The sequence below is a fragment of the Columba livia genome, chromosome 1 (assembly GCF_036013475.1).
Source record: "Columba livia isolate bColLiv1 breed racing homer chromosome 1, bColLiv1.pat.W.v2, whole genome shotgun sequence".
Lineage (NCBI taxonomy): Eukaryota > Metazoa > Chordata > Aves > Columbiformes > Columbidae > Columba > Columba livia.
The window spans coordinates 155250393-155271019 of NC_088602.1; the positions used below are offsets into that span (position 1 = coordinate 155250393).

Consider the following 20627-nt stretch of genomic DNA (forward strand, 5'->3'; position numbering starts at 1 on the left):
ATTTCCCCTCTGCATCGGGGGTCAAGGCTGCCTTTCGGTCTGTCGCAAGGGTGCCAAGGCTGCGAAGGCTTGATATTGTGCCTGTATAAGATCCTTCCCTAACTCTTGCGCCGCTTCTACCAACGTGGCTTGCAGTCCTACTGGTACTCTGCTCATGTGTTCTAGCATCTGTTCTACTGTAGCGTCTCCCGGCAGTGTTAGTATAATGGACTTTGTGAAAGGATTAGTATTTTCTAAGACACACTGCCTCAACAAAGCTGGCTTCATCCACTCTTGTACATCAGACTGATCTATGGCTGCACTTACTCTGTCTACAAACTGTGCAAAAGTTTCCTTTCCACCTTGCTTTATTGCCGTATATGATGGTGAGGGGGGGCTGGTTTTAACTGCTGGAATTGCTAGCTGCGCTGTCCGCATTGCTTCCAAACAAATATCTGGTCCCAGCTGAATTTGCACATCTATGGTAGCAAATCTGCCCATCCCCATTAACTGCTCAACTGTAACCCCCGAAAGGGGGTCACCTTGTTATCAAGGCTGGTGAGAAGATACTTCACAATAACGCTGCCAATTCACTTGCCACAATAAAAGCTGCGACTGAGTCATAATCATTCTAACAATTCCTTTGATATCCTCCAGACACAAAAGAGTTCCTCCTCATATATAATTTAGTAATTGCTTTGTGGGCTCACCATGTAATCCGGACTCATTCACTGTACTCCTTAGTTGAGATAACAACTTCCAATCCAATGTGTTATGCGTGCCATACAGCTCCCCGTCGTTTCCTACCTCATACCTTACTGAGAATGCAAGACTTTCAGAAATGCTTCTAGCAACGTCGAATTGTTTCTCTTCTGCTGCCTGCATCATGATCTTTTTCCAATTTACAGGGGTCATTTTGGGATGACCCATGGAAGCTGGAACTGTATCCCTCTTTTATCTTGCTTGGGGAACACTCCAGTTCTTTCTCCTCTGCCTCAGGGAATGGGGCGGGCAGAGGGTTCTACAGGGCAGTCATTGGATCGCGGGGGCGCTGGAGGTGGCCCTACATTCAACCCCTTTACATCGAGACTCACTAGGATAGGACACCCATTAGCAGGCACAGGAACATGATCGTTTCCAATAGACAAGCGGCTTGCCGTGGGTGTATCACCCCCTAAGCGTTCAGTGGCTACGGCTGCTAAATTCTTCTCTAATTGATATTGTTTAATGTTATTGACTACTTCACGCCACGGCTTAATAAGTTTTTTCGCAGATTTATCCTCATCTATTACCATATCCCATAACATATCACCTAACTTTCGCCATTCGCTGACATCAAAAAGTGAATCAGGGTTTTGAAAACACCCCTTCACCCTTCCTAATGCGACTAACCCCGACAATTGCTTAATACAATCTACACCCCACTTTTCTAAAAAGCGCTGTAATAAATCTAGGGCTACCTCAAGATCCATGTTGCCGGTACTTCTATGCTCTTTGATTAAGGCACCACGTCAACTTTTCTCGTTGTATTCGTTGCAGCCTTTCCAGCAGCCCCTGCAGACGGCGAACCCCTTCAGGACGGTCCAGGCTTTTCGGGTCGACACGCCGCGTTGATCAGCGTTCAGTCGATCTTGGCCCCCAGGTCGCTGCTACCGGTGTTTTCTGCATCTGCCGCTCCGAGTAGGGACGTTCGGGTCCCCGTTTGGGCGCCACTTGCGAGCGGTGGAGGAACAAGCTGAGACGACTCAATGTGAGTGATAGAGCATAATTCGCTTTATTAGTTCAAACAGCGCATACCTATACAGTCTACAATAATTATGCCTACTTGTCACTCACTAATTGGCTTAAGCTCTAACGGGCACATTTGCATGGTCCTCCTACTTGCGGTTTACTAGCTACACATGTTCCACGTTCCTGTGCTCTTACTTCCTTAAAGTTTTTTTATGAAACTCTGCCAAGGTCGCAGTGTCCTTGCCAATTCTGCTGATGCAGTCAGTAGTTTCCACTGCAGCCTAGTCTTGCTACTTATGCTAAGGCTTTCAGAGCAGGCTCTGCTCGTACAACTGCTCTGTAGACCCATGTCCTTTGTCCTTAAGCCCTTCCCCAACATTCTCCTACTGGGCTGTGGCTTTGGAAGGTGTGCAATTACTTCACAGCTCGTGGCTTCTGCTGTCCCAAACAACCCTTACCAGGACCCTTCTCCCAGACCAAACTATACCACCAATAACTCTTTCTCTCATGACAGCACTTCTATTTTAGCTCATACTCCGCCTTGGCTTTCTGAATTTTTCCAGGTGAAGGCAACAAACAGTCTAAATAATCTTGATGTGTGCAAAACATGAAGCACTAATATTTTAACTGGAGTGGATCAACTCCTACAATGCTCCATAGAGAGATAATAGACCACAAAGAAGTTATTGCTGCTCACAAGAAAGATAAAGATATATTTAGTAGGTCTAATGGTGAAAAGAACGAAAACACAGCAAAAAGTAAATAGAATAGCTTACGTAATATTTAGTCTCCTGCACTGTTTACAGAATTTGCTTAATGACATTTACACAAGAAGAAAAATGATCATAGCCTCTTCTGCAAATGCCCCTGAGCAGTAAATCTAGCCAGTCCGACTATTTAGCAAGGCTCCGAAGTGGAAAAGCCTCTTGAGCACAAAACACAACGGCGGGCTGAGAGTCTAAGGGATTTTCTGATCTCCCTTCATTATCTTACAGAGCAAAGAAGAGGCCACATCTTTTCCTCTTCAAAGACCCCCAGTGGGGCCCTTCAAATGCTAGTGGCAATCCCCGGGGTGGTTTCTGAGGTGACTATAACGACTTTCTCATTCATATTTCATTCATTTGCCCTTTTAAGCACCACTACAGTCCATGTGGTGCTTAAGATATTCAGATGCATACAAAACAGTCACCTGCACACAACCTGCGAACTCTCCTGTGAATTTTTGTGAGCTCACTCAGGTAGTTAGGGCTAAGTTTTCTTGACTTCACCAACTTCGTTCAGTGCCACAGCGCTTCATTTTGTTGTGTAGAAGACTAGTCACTAAATCAGTTCATCGTTAAATAAATACATGAACTCAATTAGATCCCAATACTTCAACTGTAATCAGCAGTGAATCTTCCTTGCAAAACCAATGAATCACTTAATTCACGTGACTTGTGCATTCATAGATAGGAACTTGTACTTTTAACCGGTGATCAAACACAGTATTGTCAATCATAATTGTAACCAACACTAGAAGTTCAATTAAGGCTATTTGTTTGTTCCTGATTATCATCTCTAAAATGTTTTTTTCAGGTGATGCTCTGAACTTTTCTGAAGGGTGAGAGATCTGCTAGTTTCTCTAACCAGGAAACTGCAATGGAGTGGAAACCAGGCTCAGTTACAGAATTTCTGGCTTCCATTAATACCAGGAATGACACAACGTCTGCAGCGGATAACTGTTAACATGACACAAGCCAGATAAGAACTCCAGGAATAACGCCCCAGCATCTCCACGCCTGAGGTAGATCTGGACTGTCAGCAGGCATGCTCCACAGCATATCCCTTGTTGTGGTTCTCTGATTTTTCAGCTCGCTTCCGCTCTGTTCATCTTTCCTTCCAGTGGAGACTACAATGTGGGGGCAGCATGGGGGACAGGGATGGTCTGCACCCAAGTCCTGGAACTAATGTGAAGTCAGGACAGTTTGGGACATGGATGCTGATCCAGGAACTGGGAAGTGCTCCCAGTTATGGAAAAACAAATTCAGAGTCAAGCTAAAAATAGCACTTACCATTTTTATTAATCGCAGTGATGTTTTTACATTATTCTAATTCAGCCTGAGAAAGCCAAGCTTCTTATTGTCAGGCAAAAAAGTAGCTTTATTTTTGGATGTGCAACATAGTGTGCAACACAGAACATAATCTGCGGTGTCAAACATCATGCACATTTCTCGTTATGCTCCAGGAGACACTCACTGGTTTTGAAATCAACTGGAGCTTAAATGTGGATCCGGGTAACAGGAACATTCATCCAAAAATAATCCAATTATTAGGATTGCCTTTGCAATCCTAACAGATCTGAGTGCATGAAAAAAAAATGCTATTCAACGCTAATTTTCTTTACTTTGTGATGTTAAAACTGAGCTCTGCAACAGCGGAGTATTTTGGAGTCTAGATAAACACAGAACAGTGCGTGTTTGTTCATGTCCTTTCTGCACAGTATGGAGTGCTCGTGAGACCAGTGTGTGCACTCCTCGTGTGATCATCGTAGCATCACAGAACAGTTTGGGTTGGAAGGGACCTCCAAAGGTCACCTAGTCCAACCCCCTGCCATGAGCAGGGACATCTTCAACTAGATCAGGTTGCTCAGAGCCCCGTCCAGCCCAGGCTCGGATGTCTCCAGGGATGGGGCATCTACCACCTCTCTGCGCAACCTGGGCCAGTGTTTCACCACCATCAGTGTAAAAGATTTCTTCCTCATGTCTGGTCTGAATCTTCCCTTTTAGTTTAAAACCATTACCCCTTGTCCTATCACAACAGGCCCCACTAAACAGTCTGTCCCCATCTTTCTTACAGGCCCCTTTTACGCACTGAAAGACCACAATAAGGTCTCCCTGGACCCTTCTCTTCTCCATGCTGACCAACCCCAACTCTCAGCCTGTCCTCACAGATGTAACACTCTGCTCCGCTTTACAGACATTAATTAAAGTCCTCGGCTATTAAGCAATCAACACACTTTCCCTCCGCTGGGCAGCACTTTCCTCGGAGCTGAGGCCGCGATAAAAACACGAGTGAGCTCCCAGCATGAGCCCCATCCCCGCAGACAGAAGAGGCCTGGGCAGCCGCTTACTCCCCACACCCGCGGCGCACAGCGGCACCGGCACCCGCGCTGCTCCCGCCCGCTGGGGAGCTACGAGCCCGCGGCCCAACATGGCCACGCAGGGAACGGCAGAGGCGGGGCGGGAAGCAGCGAACCGTGAGCCGCAAACACCGGGAGCAGCCCTGGGGCGGCCCCGGCGGGGCGGAGCGGAGCAGCACCGACCCTTGCCCCGCGGGCAGCCGCCGCTTCTGCGGCCGCCGGAAGCCTCCCCCTCCCCGCGCGGAAGTGACGGCCCTGTCCCGCCCCCTCTCTCGCTCCGTGCCTCTCTCCCTCCCCCCTCCCGGCGGCGGCGGCGGCGGCTCCGGAGCCGGGCGCGGTTGGCGGCGGCCCGAGGCGCGGCCGGGCGGGATCATGGCGGACGGCGTGGACCACATCGACATCTACGCCGATGTGGGCGAGGAATTCAACCAGGTACGCGCGGCCGGCGGGGCCGGCGCGGCCCCTCCCCGCCTTTCCCTTCCCTCGCCCGCCTTCGCCGCCGCGCCACCTGCAGGGCCCTCAGCGCGGCGGCCGCGCCGTTGACGCCGCCATTGTTCGGACGGCTCCGCCGCCGGGCCTTCCCGCCGCCGCACGCTGCGCGGGGGACAGGCCGCGCCTCGGGCCCGTCCCCGCCCGCGGGGCCCCTCGGGGAGCGCCGCCCGGCCGCGGCCTGTGAGGGGAGGCGGGCGGGGAGCGAGAGGGGCCGCGGTGCGCCGGGGCGAGCGGCTGCCCTCCCTCCCTCCCTCCTTTCCTCCTCAAGTGCCCGCGCAGCAGCGGTTCCGGATCCCGCTCCTGCCGCGGCGCGGGGCCGCCCGCAGCGGACGGGGCCCTGCCGGATGCGGAGCGGGGAGCAGCTCCTTCCCGGCGGCCGAGGGGAAATACAGCCATTGTTCGCGAACGGGGGAAAGAAGCCGCCGAGCCGTAGCGGTTTCTCGGTCGATCTCTGCGGGGGAGGCGGAACTAGTGCAGCTTTATTTTTGCATCGTTGGAGAAACTATCTTCCTTTTATATTTATTTATTTATAATCGTTGTTCTCCACTAGTTAAAAGTTACGCAGCCCTTCTTTAGAGGAGGAGCTCTATTTTGGTAAGGAGGTGAGGGTGAAATAAACAGAACTTCCTTGTATTACAAGCAGTCCACTTTTCTAGGTTGGTTTGTTGTTTTTTGTTTTTGTTTCTTTTCTTTCCCCCTTATTTTTTCCAAAAAGCTTTGTGTCTGCTTTCTTACCAAAACCGAAAACCTGATGATCATACTGGTTTTGTGTGCCATCTGTCCTGTTTGTGACTCTTGCACTTCTCCGGATCGTGTTGCCCCAGATTGCATTGTTCTTGCCCTAGAACATAAATAACTGAGAACAACTGCACTCACACGTTTACTGGGAGATAGGTAATAAGTTATGGAAGTCACAGTTAATTTGGATAGCAACTTATAACGATCTCAGGAAACTTTAATTCTTTAAATATCTATTGATAGAGCAATTCAGAAGTAATCTCAGAAAGGTATACTGTAAAAGAATACCAAACTATAGAGTAGATGATGCAGAGGACTGAGTTGCTTTTAGTTTGTCTACCTATGAAAGTTTCTCCCTTACAGTTGAAGACCCATTACATGAATTTAAACGGGGATGAACCGTAGCACAAATACCATTTAGCATGAGAGTACATCTCTTCAGTTTTTTTAATAACTTGGTTTTGTTTTGATCAGTTCCAGGTAAAACACTGATAACAAGTCAAGTCTTTCAGGAAAAGACCTCATTTGAATCCAGTCGTGTTTGTGTACATTCCTGTGTGCAGAAGCCCTCTGCATAGAATAGCGTTGTGCTATGAGTATGGTGCAGACAGATGCTGCCAGAACAAAAGTGATGGGGACTCTGTTTCACTCACATGCTTCTGGTCTACTCAGGTTATGGTTAATGTTAAAGTTCTATGTAGCCACGATGCACGGAAGGATGGTGGTACACATGAGAGACTTGTGATAATTTAGTGTTGCTTATTCCAGGAGTCAGAAGAATCTTTGCTCTTTTTGCTGTATTTACTACAGTTGCTGTCCTGCTACGTCTGTGTTTCTGCAGTCTCAGTTTGTGAACATTGCAAAAATATAGGGCAGAAAAGTGAGAAGAGGCTAGTGCCCCTTTTCCCTTAGCTCATGCAGACTGTTTTTCTGTCTCTTTTTTTTTTTTTTTTTTTCCCCCAAAAAATTTTGCTCTTTGTTTTTTGTGGCTTTCATTTTGCCTCAGGACCTGATCAGTTGAACTACATTACTTAAAAATAGAAAGTTTTACTGGGAGAGATTGACACCTCTGCACTTTCCTATTTCCCTCTGTAAAGCACAAAAGAAGGCTGGTAGTTACTGTCTACAGTATTACTTACTATTTTAATTCTGACATCTAGAAGCTTCTATTTGTGAATTACTGTTTCTGATTTGAAGATGACAGCTTAAATTGATAAGGCGGCCATGGTTCTGCATATCTGTGGATAGCTGAAGATGACAATTGAGAAAATGCTGTAGGGAGAAAGTGATTTGCATTATTATTTTTTTATGTAGCAGACATTTTATGGAACACATATTTGTAAGAAAAAAATAGCTTTATGTGTAAAGCACTAAGCGATTGTTTTTTGATTTTGTTGTACTATGTTAATTCGACCTGCCAATATTGATTTGAGTTGGACTATAGGAACCAAACTTTCCATTAGTTTTGTCGGTAAGCAGGAACTGAAAAATATACTGTGTAGTTTTGTTGTTCTTCTGGGTACAGTATAACTGTATTTATACCCAAGCCGGGATAAAACTTTTGTTTGCATCTGTAGCAAATGTGTCATTCAAGACTAAAAGCTGGATGAGCTTCCCTTCCTTGTTTTGTCTTGTTCTGGGCCTCAAGGTACTCATCCTTGAGGCTCTTCTGGGATATTTTTAAAGTCTTTTTCCAGGAGAACAGGGAAAGGGATGTTCTGCTTGATTAGCGCTAAATGAACCATAGGTTGTAAGGATGAAATAATGACCACAGAGCCATGGATTTACACGCTGGCAAAGATGGATGACAACCGAGAGCTGTCTTGGTTGCAGTGAGCTGGCTAACTTGACTTGAAGTCGGATCTTTTTAGTGAAAGTGCATCTTTCCCATTCCATCTGGAGCTCATCAAAACTAGTCTGTGTTGCCTCTTACCCGTTCGTTGACTTACTGTTCATCAGAATTGTAATTCTTTGTACTTAGGCTTACAGCCTTACTGAAGTTGGCTCCCACTATTTTTTTTCTGTGTGTGTTGTTGTTTGTTTGTTTGTTTGTTTTAAATTGTGCTTTCCTCTTTTTGTTTTAAGAACTTGGTTGAGTCATTTTCCATTTTCTTCTTTTAGGCTGGCTTCCCCATCCAACGATCTTTCGTATTGAGAGTCTTGTTTTAAAGTACATTAAATTAAAGTAAATTTAATGCTTCCTGCATGCATTGCTTGTGACCTGTAAGAAATAAGTATTGCATGGTATATTTTACTTTGGCCATTTCCCTACACATTGTACCTCTTGCTCTTCAAGAACGAGAGATAATGTGCTGCACATGAGAACTGCATTATCTGCATACAAGTGGCTGACGCTGGCATTCTCTTGATGCCAGAAGACCACAGACGGATTACTTTACCAGATTTTAGGATGTCTCTGTACATGAAACCTGAGCATATCCATGCATGATAGAAAGATAATGAGGAGCCTGTGCGTGAACCCAGCTTGGGTCTCAAGGTTGCCTGCAACTTTGGTCAGTAAACTCTGCTACTTTTCTGCAGTCCTAACAATGTGAACCATCAAGTTCTCTGGTGCTCTAATAAACTTTACATTTCCCATTTTTTTTTTCTTCTTTCACGTGCACATAATTAAATGGTAAAAAACTGCTTTTATTATGCGTTGTAATTTACTGTCATCTTATGCAGTAAAATAAATTTTATATGTATACATATGGGAAATTTTACATGGTTTTGTATCCTCTGCTTGGTCAGAAGGATCTCTTATTTTAATGCTATGGAAAAAGTGCTTGCTTTAGTTTATACTCTAATGAGTACACTCTCATAGTTGTGTTGTGGATATGTCTAAACATGCCTGTAGTGTTCTGGTTTGATATTTAAATACTAACAAATTAGAAATGAAAGAGCTTTGACTTTGTATTTTGTAACTGGATAATTAAAGTGATTTAGATGTAGTAACCAGCTAAGAGGCTAATTACCTGGAAACCTCTGTGGCTACAGATTCTTAGGAATATGTTAGTTACTCTCTTGATTTCTTGTCTAGAATGCAGAGAGAAAAATATTTTTGTGTAATTAATAATAAAAGCTAGTATTTAATTACCACATAAAACAAGCTGTTTTAAATGGCCTTTATATCAGGAAGGCAGTCAAGTCATTATGGAAGGTGATGTACACATTGTGGTATAATAAATTTCCCCTCAGATGGGCAGAGCTGTCCTGGTCATAAAAATCATAAACTGGCAGACCTGCATTTATTATAAAATGTATGTGCGATACCTTATTGCACATGAGTTTCGTCAGTACTGTTGATCTGCTGAAAGGGGCCTGGGAAAGAGATAACCTTTGTATATTTGCAAATATCAAACTACAAAGAAAACCTGAGACCATCTCATCTGATGCCTCTTTGCTTCCTTCTAATGCAAACAGCAGTACTACTTATATTTAATGTATGCTTTTGACTACTTGTGAATTTTTAGTTACTCTATTTGGCAAGGGATCAGATTGCTTAAATTTTAGTGGTGTGCCAGTTGTAGAGCTGAGGGCCTTTGGGCTTAAAGAATAAATGTGAATCTTATGGCCTAGCAAACTTCTCTACTGTGGTGGATGTTTCTGCCACAGGCAGCGTGTGCTATTTTAGAAACATCAAAGACCTGCTGTTCTGTTAAAGGTTCCAATCTGTGTGTACAGACAGCTAATTGAGACCAGAAATATTTTTTTGCTTATCTCTTTAACTTGTTCTTCAGGACATACAAACTTTTAATAAAAAGTTAGGATGCTAACAAGCGTTTAGAGGTTTTGGCCACATATATTGTAACTTGAATTTTTAAAGTGTTAAGGGAGAAGCTGGATAATTTGCTTCTTCTTGACCAGTTCTCTGCAAATCAGAGGAGTATGGCTGCTAAGTTTGAAAAAAAAAAAACCAAAACACTCTTAATTTGTCCCTTCTGGACATGGCCATGATGTTCCATGTGTTTATGGCTTTCATATTCGAATGTTGCAAAACACTGCAAACAGTAATTGAAATACAAAATACTGAGGAAGGGTGTAGTAACTGGAAGTTAATAGCTAGTCTGGCATCAATCTTTGAGAGCTTCTTTTCAGTACCCTTTTGATTCATCCAGTCCCACATAATAGCACAGGCTGTGGTATTTCAGTCCTGATTTTTCAGAGCAAATGATCTAGTATTTCAGACAGTACTCAAGTTAAAACACAGGCTTTTGAAATGTCTTGCTACTCTGAGTCAGTTGTGGAGGGGGCTGGAATAATGATGCTAACTTTGTTTCTTAACATGTTGGTAACATTTTGAATGACTATAATCAAGCAGAAATAATTTCTCTTTATGCTTGATGGTCTTCTCTTAACTAAGAAAGTCAGAAGAGGTCAAAACTAATTCCTGGTAGTGTCAGAAAATTTGTTGAAATAGCTAAGACTAGAGAAGTAACACTTCCTGTATTCTTTTTCATGCTCTTCTGCATCTAGGAAAGAAGAGTGTGTTTAGGTAAGTTTCCATGGTATACGTGTGAAGGAGGAAGGGTTGTCTGGTCTTGTGCAACAGCCATCGAGACACCTCTCTCTTCCATCTGCACTTGCAGTTGCTGACTCAGATCATTCTTAATCATCAAACCACACACCTTGTTGACGGCTCATAACTGAATGAAATCCATGCATGATGTAGGAGGAGATTATGGGGAACAACATCAGGTTTTCTGTTGTGTCTTTGATTTAAATTAAGACACTTAGGTTGTTGGGCATTTTGGGGCCCCCCAAAATTATATGCAGATGATGCTGCCCTAATAATTCTCTCCTTCCTTCAATCACGACTTGAAAGTTTATGTGATAGAAACTTGATCTGTTTCAGAGGAGTTTCTTGCCACTAGGGAAGTGCAGGAGAGCTGTGGACTGCTGCCTGCTCTGGTATTTTGGCAATTCTGACCTCAGCCTCTTCAGAGAGATAGGTTAGTGTACAACTGCTCTAAGACGGGTCGCTGCCTGCTTGGATCTGTCTACCAAGACTAAATTCTACTTCCCTGAAGTCATCATCCATACACACAGATGACTAGAATCACTGCACGTTTAGTAGAGGATTTCTTAAATTGCCTTGTGACATCATCCTTAATCTTGCTGTAAGATGTCGTGTTGCAGCTTGTCCCAGGCAGGTCTTGGAGCCTGCTTTCATTAGTTAAGATGATAGGAGGAATCAAACTGAGACAGATAACAAGAGAGATGAGGTGAAAATATGAAACCCTTACTTAATTTAATGATGATAAACTCACATTAAGAGAGGTTAATTTTCAATTGAAGTTTAGAGTGTATTGGGACAGTACAGTTTACTGAGGATCAAATCTACGTGATTGACAATGCCAAAACTTAGGTTATCTGTTTTTTTGTGTGTGTATGTTCTTTGCTTTTGTTTTATTTTAATTTAATTGTACTTTCTCTGTATGAGTAGCAGTTGATAACGAACGTGTTAGTATTTTCAAGACAGTGGGTCATCTGATGGCTGCTGTAGATAGGTTGGGTTTTCAATCAGGATTGTTAACTTTGCAGCCTGTGTTCTGTGGAATCCAGCTTGACTCTCTCTAGTTACTATATCTAGTACCTTGAACTATTCTATCGAGGATGCTTGTTTGTGTTTCTAGAGACATTTTCACAAGATGCTGAATGCTGAAATATGCCTTGCTAACAAAACCTGGTGAGGGGGTTTCTGTTCTGGATCAGGGCGGAAGAGTCCAGGAACCCTCTGCAGGCTTTTCAAGTCTCACCTTTTGCAAGTGGCAAAGCCACCTGTGAAAGTAAAGATATAAAAGCTTTGAAGGTTAATGTTAAATACTGCTTGTGCACTGAGAACTTACTGCCTTCCTGTCAACAGAAATTTAAATAGTGCCTCTTTTTCACACAAATTGGGCTGGTCTATCATAAGTAGGTGCTAGGATACTAGAAGAGGGTAGCAGCATCCTGTTGCATAGTTTTATCACCATTAAATATGATGAATGACGGTGTCTACGCTGAAAAATGCCGACTATCAAAAGTCTTTGTTTTAAAAATAGTTCCTTAATGCAAATATATAGCACCCAACTTAATTCATGTTTGGAATTAAGCAATCCTGCTGGTTAAGGTTACACTGTTTTAAAAAGGTTTTTTGCATGTTTTTAAGGAGATTGTTGTGATTTACAGTCAACATTTTACCTTTCTCCCAATGGTATGTCATCTGTGATGACAGTATAGCTGTCTCTAATAAAAAGTAATGTGGCTTGGTAATCAGCAGATCAAGGCAGTTGGTGCTCAGGCCCCTCTGTCAGCCTAACACACTGTTTGCATAGTCTACTTCAGACTATATTTAGTCTGGCTTTTTGGACCAAATATTCCTAGCACACTTACAAATCAAAGCTGTCTGAAGGATGACTGATTGATCTTGACCTATCTGTTCCCATTTAGGAGCTAGGATGCAGTTGTTGAACATATGAAGCAGAACTTCTGGAAGGAAACTCTCATTTCCATTCCTTCCAAAAGGATTCTGCTTCACTTGGCCAGAACTTTCCTGCAACCTGTACCAGCCCAAGGGAGAAGGGAGTGATTCACTCCAAAACACCTCAGTGCTTTTCTGAACCAAAATGTTTGAGAGGCAGCTGTGATGCTGTAGAATAGTCTCTCTGTAGCCCTAGTTTTATTTAATTCAATGAAACAAAATATAATTGTGTCCCTGTCTGGTCCCCCTGTGAATGAGGATATAAAAATCAAGTTAGGAATGCAGTAGAAATCTGAAATATAAAGCATTGTGTTTGTCAGTGGGGCTCTTGTTGAAACTTGATCTGTTCACTTTGTTAAATGTTTTGATGGAAAAAAGATTTGCTTGCGAGTGAATGTTAGACTCAGTTTGCACATTGCTTGCACTTGCTAATGTCTATAATTCTGGGAGTAGGGCTTGTGCGTTTTTGGATTTCTGTTTATATTACAAGGGCAAAAGTACTGCAGTGCAAAACAGTGACCAGAGGTATCTTTGGTTTTGTTTCTTTTTTCCCTGTCAGTTTAGGATATAGAAGTCATAAGAATTTTATATACTTTCAATGTGGATGAAATTGGGGGTTAGCTTTTCAGCAGGGATGTGATGTAGGTGTTATATCAGACTCACCAAGTCTGTGGAACGTGGCAGTTATCACAGCATTTTGTTTCAAGTAAGTTTTAAGAGTGTTTAATGTTAAATATAATCAAGTTGGTTTTTGTATTTTAGGAAGCTGAATATGGTGGACATGATCAGATTGATTTATATGATGATGTAATTTCTCCATCTGCAAATAATGGAGATGCCCCAGAAGATCGTGATTACATGGATTCTCTCCCACCATCTGTTGGGGATGACGTAGGTAAAGGAGCTGCACCAAATGTTGTCTATACATATACTGGAAAGAGAATTGCCTTGTACATTGGAAATCTTACTTGGGTAAGTGTCTTATTACTATTTAGGTGTAGCCAGGAATTTTTAAATTATGAATGTAGTTCTTTGTAAATACTTTTGGCTTACAACTTAGTTTATATGGAATATTAAGAGTACAGCAAAGCAAGTGGTGTGTTTTGGTTGTTCGTGGGTTTGTTGGTTTTGTTTGTTTTCATTTTTTCCTTTTATCTGAAATTTAGTAAGCCTGTCTGGAGCTGTCTTAATATCTAAAAAAATCAAAGATCTCTTCAGTAAATGTGAGCTGTAAAGTTTCCTGCTGTGTTTGAAGTATTATGAAGGGGTGTTTGTGTTACCATCTTGTTAAGGTTTTCGGAGAACTAAATGAAAGAGAACAAGCTTAAACTACCAAATACTTTCTGCCTGCAGATACTTTAGGGCTAGTGAATTAACCCATTTATTAGTAAACCCTTGCTGAAGTTTTGTGTTTGAAAAGGATCTGGAAGGTTCTCTGGGATTTTCTTGGAATTACTTTTCACCTTCTTCCAGGGCAGTGACTCTTGAACAAAACTGCTTTCAGGTATTTGCCTTGAGGCTTATTTCTGCTGTCCTAGGAGTAACAGGTCTGGGATAACTCACTGAATGGCAGTTGTGCTTAAGACAATTACTTTTGTTAGCACTACGGCATTTTAAAACAAAGTGCAGTTAAGCAAAGTGTGAGAGCTGGTCCGTAGCTGAATTGACTAGAGTTTATGTATCTGTTTACCTGAAGTCAGGTTCTTCCAAGTCCATGCATGGAAAGTTCTCATTCAAGGTTTTTTTCCCACCTGAATTTCTTACTATTGCGAAACCTGGAAAAGAATGCTTTATGGGTGCGTAGGTGTCTTTTCATTACTTATTACAGTGTCCTAATTTCAGGAGCTAATAGGTAAGTAAAGGAGCAGTTGACTTAAGAGTTGTACCATTTCAAAATACGTGAATGGAATGGGTAAAATGCACATGAATTAGCTGAACTCATCCAAGTCAAGTGTCACAATTCCTAAAACAGGTGGCCCAGTGTGCAGCGATATGTACTTATTGCTCATTATTTGGCTTCACAAGTGAAGTTATTCACAAAAAGTGCATTTATTTACTTTAATGTTGCTATTGTGTGGGTTTTCTTGCATGTAGCTCTCAGGAAAGTAATTTGTTGAATTTTTAAAAGATGCATTGATTTGAGAGAGAGCAGATAAGTAGTTTAGAATCTTAAAAGCCTGATTTGCACTTCCCATATGAAATCTAAAGAGGTAATGAAGTTACAGAAGTAAGAAGAAAACTATAAGTATTGGTCTACTACTGTACCATCAGATATGAGTGAAATTGTTCAATGTTGCATAGTAATAAATAGGAAGTTACAGCAAGTAGGTATGGTTAATTGGAAGCAGTTGTTTCTAACCATAGTTTCTGTTTCGATTTCCCTTCTTTTGTCTGGAAATCGTGCTATTTTTGTGAAAATAATATATAGTTCACTAAACTCTCATTCATCAGAGCTCTCATAAAGAGCACCTAGTTAACGAGTCATTTAAAATTTACTTTTGTGTGAAAATAATAGAATCGGTGGGATAAAAAATGGTTTGGGTGTTGAAAAAGTTAGTTGCTGAAATAGTTCTGTTGAAGCCTTGTGCTCTCAGAAGACAAGTGTTACTGAAATACAATGTTTTTTCTTTGGTAAACTGTAGCTGGTAAACTGTGTGGAGGGATTGGTGCAGTGTAACAAATGAGGAAGTGTGGATGTTTTTTAAATTAATTTTCTGAGAATTGTAGGATATAAATGACTGCTCTCCAAAAGTCAGAAAATACTCACAGCCTGAATAAAATATTCCTCTTGACCAAGTTCACACCAAATAGAGTTGCCCTTTTCGTGGTGTTTTAGATAAGCTTTCATAGTTGAATATTAAAAATATTTTTCAGTGGACAACCGATGAAGACTTAACTGAAGCAGTTCATTCACTGGGGGTAAATGATATTTTGGAGATAAAATTTTTTGAAAACCGTGCTAATGGCCAGTCTAAAGGGTAAGAACTTGTCATTTGTTTTTTCTCTAAATGAACTGAAGCTTGGGAGGGTGGAAAAGGGGAAAGGGTAGTCAATTTTCATAACTGTCAGTACTGATAATCTTTGTTTATTGATATCCAACAATTATTTGGTGTATAATTTCATACTAATGACTTAAATTTCAGGCATAAATTTTTATGACAGTATTGTGTGTCTTGTTATTTTGTGAGTTAAATCTTGTTGGCAATCTTCATTGTGAGTCTATTCCTTGATTTCAGTTAGTATTTTTCACTGGCAACTTAATCTTCCTTGCATGAATGTGCCTTTCTCTCTCTTTAGTAGTAATGAGAAAATAGTGAATGCTTATAATAACTTGGTCATATGAATTCAGAGATAGAATATTGATACTCTACCAAAAAGCTGTCTTTGTTGTGATATATGTTGGTGCGTCTTGTACTTGTGGTTTTAATATGTCCTAGAATTAATTATTGTATCCGTTCTGAAAACTGGGCTAAGACCTGTGAGACAATCTCTGTATTTTGTTTTCAAGTATTCTTTTGCTAACTGTGTGTAACCTTTTTCATGGTCCATCAGGATATCCAAGAAACAGGAAAAACTGGTGTAATTTTTTTTTCTTCATTATTTCAGGTTTGCCCTTGTGGGTGTGGGATCAGAAGCATCCTCCAAAAAGCTGATGGATTTATTGCCTAAAAGAGAATTGCATGGGCAGAATCCTGTTGTGACTCCGTGTAATAAACAATTTCTGAGTCAGTTTGAGATGCAGTCAAGGAAAAGTAAGCTTTTCTCATGTACTGTCTTGGAAAAATAGGAGATTATTCCAATAGTTTTTCTCTTAGCGTCCCGTAATTTCTACGCAGGTTTAAAGTAACTATAGAGTACTTCCAGTAAGGTGAATAAAGTTGCAGATTTATTTAAAGATGATCCTCTTAAAAGTAAAAATTAAAAAAAAAAAAAAATACTGAAGATCTTTTGTTTTAGCAGGTGAGAGCACTCACTGAAAGAAGGTTGCAGCTTTGTGAAACTCTTGTTTTACAGTTGGAAAAGCTTTCTCATCTTCTTGCAGATTTAATTTTTTTAAAACACATCAGCATTTAGAAATTTAACATTAGTAGACAAATTGGACTAAATTCTGATGTCTGGTTAAGCTGTGCTTATGATAAAATGGAGAATAGGAATTCTGTGTTGTTCTTTCGTCCAGCACCTTGTCTTCTGCATCCCAGTCCTAATGTGTGAATATGTTCTATTGTGGCCTTGGGCTGCATTGAAGGAAGGACTGATGGTCTCCCCAGATGCTGTTCCATCAGTATGGGAGTACTGGACCACTGCCATATTTTAGCAAAGCACTCTTGGGTTTGGTTACCGAGGAACAAGTTGATGTTCATAAGATCGTGCTTTAGCACTGAAGAAAGTTTCATGTCAAGAATTGAAAAGCTGTAGCCTATTTTGATTCGTATAATTACACTTTTGCTTTTTGGCTTTTTGCAGCCACACAATCTGGCCAGATGTCTGGAGAAGGTAAAGCTGGTCCCCCAGGAGGAAGCTCACGAGCAGCATTTCCACCTAGTAATAGAGGGCGAGGTCGTTTTCCAGGTGCCATTCCGGGTGGAGACAGATTCCCTGGACCAGCAGGGCCAGGAGGGCCACCACCGCCTTTCCCAGGTACAGTAATTCGTTTGTGGATTTAGAGGTTAATTTGCGCTTTCTTGTATTAATGTGGCATTATCTGGGGAATTACAAAGATCAACACAATCCAGTAATGTGCTATAATCAGTGTTCTCAGCTGGATTCTAGGATTCTACAGTATTTCTTTGTCGATATTCAAACAGGGAGTTTTACTTACTAAATTTGATAGCAACGTAATAACATTTTTAGCTACAGTCTTTCTAATGTGTCAATGTATGTATTTTCAAAGTATGGAAAAATTAAGATCATGTTAGCAAGCAGACTTGTTTTTAGTGCAGCGTAGTTCAGATTTTCTGAACTGCTATCTGGGGTGAGAATGCCTGTGTCGCAGAGTGCAAAGTAATTAGTTTTCTTACTGCATTACAAGTTTGCATGTCATCAGAAATTCGGTTTTGATTCATGCCCATTGACAAGCCAGTTAGGTGGCACTTAGAATACCACAGATGTGAAGAGAAGGTGTTCACGTTCAGTCAGGTATCTGATATGGGAGAAATCTCTGTTTAACAATCAGGCTTGCACTGCAGTGTAGTTCTCATTTCAGCTTAAGTATTTTTAATAAATGTTATTCAGTAGTAGATTGTCTACTGACAAGCAAAGGGATGTGGTCAAATTGAAAAACCACTGATGAGGACCTAAAAGTACATTTGGATACTGCATTTACCTTCTGCAATATAGCTTTCTCCATATTTTTAATGTATATTCCATCTTATGCCCCATATGAAAGACTTAGCTGCAGATATAAGTAGCGTGCAATATTTTCTAGTTTTTGTAAGTGTTTTGGGGGGTTGATAAGAATAGCAGGTGATTAAATTATTGAGTGGGGTGGGTTGTCAGTTTTCCAGTTAATGTTGTTTTCTTTAGATATTTTTAGTTAAGCAACTGTTAAAAGTTTTCTAAGCTACTGGAGCCAAAGTGGGACCATGCATGTCTTCTGTAAGTTGCAAATTGTTCAGTGAGGGTTGTTTTCAAGTTTTTGGTTGTTTTTAAGCATTAAAAAAAGGCAAAAATTTTAATTATTCTGGTAAGTATTTTATTTCTTTATATTTCTTAACTCTGTTTTTTAAAAAATTATTTTATTTTTTTATGTTTTAGCTGGACAAACTCCCCCACGTCCACCTTTAGGTCCTCCTGGCCCACCAGGCCCACCAGGCCCTCCACCTCCCGGTCAAGTCCTCCCACCTCCATTAGCTGGACCTCCTAATCGTGGTGACCGTCCACCACCACCAGTTCTGTTTCCAGGACAGCCCTTTGGTCAGCCTCCACTTGGGCCACTTCCTCCAGGCCCTCCACCACCTGTTCCAGGCTATGGGCCACCACCAGGTCCACCACCACCTCAGCAGGGTCCACCTCCACCTCCAGGTCCATTTCCCCCTCGTCCGCCTGGTCCTCTTGGCCCACCCCTGACTCTTGCTCCTCCTCCACATCTCCCTGGGCCACCTCCAGGTGCTCCACCACCTGCACCACATGTGAATCCAGCTTTCTTCCCCCCACCTGCCAATAGTGGCATACCTACTTCAGACAGCCGGGGCCCACCTCCGACAGACCCGTATGGCCGACCTCCACCCTATGACAGAGGTGACTATGGGCCACCTGGAAGGTGAGTGCCTTTGTAATGTGCTTGGTAGCAAATTTTACTTCTCTTCTAGGAAGCATTTGACTTTCCTTTTGAAAGCAAATCTTAGAAATAATGGAAAATAGGGCAGGAAGGGATCCAAATGGTCTTCTGATTTGTCCCTTTTCACTTCTCTTGATGAAATATCTCTCAAACGCGTTTGTAGCAGTAAGAAAATCCTGAAATGCAACACCAGTAATCTCATTCTTCCTTTTCAGCTCTGAACTGTTTTGCCTTCACTGTTTGTATTTGCAGTGTCATCATTCCATTTGTCCTATAAGCAAACGTGTCACTTCTTATGCAGCAGCTTCTGGTTGTGCTTCTGTCTTAACTTGAAATTCTGACCGTACCATTACCATTGTGCTTCGCAAACCATCTTTTTAGAACGCTCTGGAGTTCTGCTTTTTGGATGTGTGTGTTGAGTACAGTGCCATACCAAGCTTATACCATTTTCACCTTCCAGCAGCTCTGCTTGTCCCTTTTTTCTTTGGGATCCAATTCAAAGTTAGCCTTTGTCTCAAAAGCTAGGTGTGAGTTCACTGGAAGATACTTGTCTTCCTTTCCTGTCAGGACGCTTCTGCTCATTTGGTGCAGGCTTGTAGCGGTGGCTTTCCTGTGGTTAATCCTGTCTGGGATAGTGTTTTTTTGAGTTTCTTTGACTTGACTTGTCAAGTTTTTCACATCTTGTTTGAAACATCTTTTACATCTGTGCTTTCAGGAATCTCTGTCTTGGTCGTATTTCTTGATTTTTCACTGTATTTGTATTCATCACAGAAAATTTTGGGATAAATTGTAAGAAAGACACTTTATACATAGTTACATTTAGATTTTTCAGTTGTAATTTTACTGCTAGCGTGAGAGACACTTATCTTGCTTAAAATGTTTTCTGCAAAGGCACTTTCATTCTTTTACGAATTTTAAAAACCCCACGCGTCTGTACCTACTGTGTTCATACAGAAACTATAGAAATTCAAGAATTTGGCTTAATTGCCTGAAATAAAATGATACGGTGTTGGGATTTTTTTGATGGACAAAATTCAGGTTGTCTGCAGTTCGCAGAATGTCTGGGGAGGGAAGGAGTGGGAATAGGACAGTATAACTTACTGTCCAGTATTTTCATTGATAATGTTAAAGCTATTATCCATAACTATTTAAATTGTCATTAATTATATATCATAGGCGTTTCACTGGAAATAACATGTCCATAAGAGAAAAATTACATATTCCATTCTATGGGAGGCACACGAAAAATAATACTCAAAACTCAGGGAGGTATGAATTTTTAGACATTTCCTCTTATGCTAAACTGGCTATAGGATCTTGTTCCACTTCTTGCAATTAAGAGGATAGCATTGCTTATTATTCTGCATTTTCCTTCTACCAGAAGAACTAACACTGTTCTAGAAATATCAAGCAGTGGGCCAGTTTCATAGTCCGAACATTTGCCTCTAACACATTTCTCCAAATTTTCTGTGTGATAAAGAGACTGGCTAGTAGGACACTGCAAAACTTTTGGGAAAATTTTTGGATAGGTTAATTTCTGTTACTTTGGGAGCTCTATATAGGTAGCTGATAGTTAAAGTAAGAAAGTGTAATGAGTACGAGGATTCTGCTTTATCGCTTCCTCCTTACTGTGACTCTGTGACTGGTTTGGAGATCAAATTAGAGAACCTTGAATTAAACCAGAAAGTTTTAAAAAAAGAAAAAAAAAAAAAAAAGAAAAAAAGAAGGAATTAGCTGTGGAATGTTGAAGTATTGTTCAGAAAATTGAGTGGTTTAGAGATTATGGACTATATTTGCTTTGTATGAGTTATAGCATTCTGGTCTTAGTT

General features: G+C 41.5%; 1 protein-coding gene across 7 annotated transcripts in view; it reads left to right on the forward strand.

Moving 5' to 3' along the window:
* The first annotated feature begins 5063 nt into the window (after positions 1–5063).
* The window catches only part of CPSF6 (cleavage and polyadenylation specific factor 6), a 37568-nt gene continuing 22004 nt past the window's right edge, over positions 5064–20627 (forward strand). For 4 of the 7 annotated variants that reach the window (XR_010467779.1, XR_010467782.1, XR_010467780.1 and 1 more), the window contains exons 1-7: positions 5064–5260; positions 13284–13493; positions 15396–15499; positions 16128–16273; positions 16986–17159; positions 18276–18780; positions 19975–20067. Coding sequence is in view for 4 of the 7 variants with exons in the window: in XM_065039744.1 (XP_064895816.1) it covers positions 5201–5260; positions 13284–13493; positions 15396–15499; positions 16128–16273; positions 16986–17159; positions 18276–18780; positions 19975–20067 (1292 nt within the window). In the remaining 3 variants the exon portion in view is untranslated. The remainder of the gene's footprint in view (positions 5261–13283; positions 13494–15395; positions 15500–16127; positions 16274–16985; positions 17160–18275; positions 18781–19974; positions 20068–20627) is intronic. The other 3 variants (XM_065039767.1, XM_065039771.1, XM_065039761.1) reach the window with 2 other exon arrangements.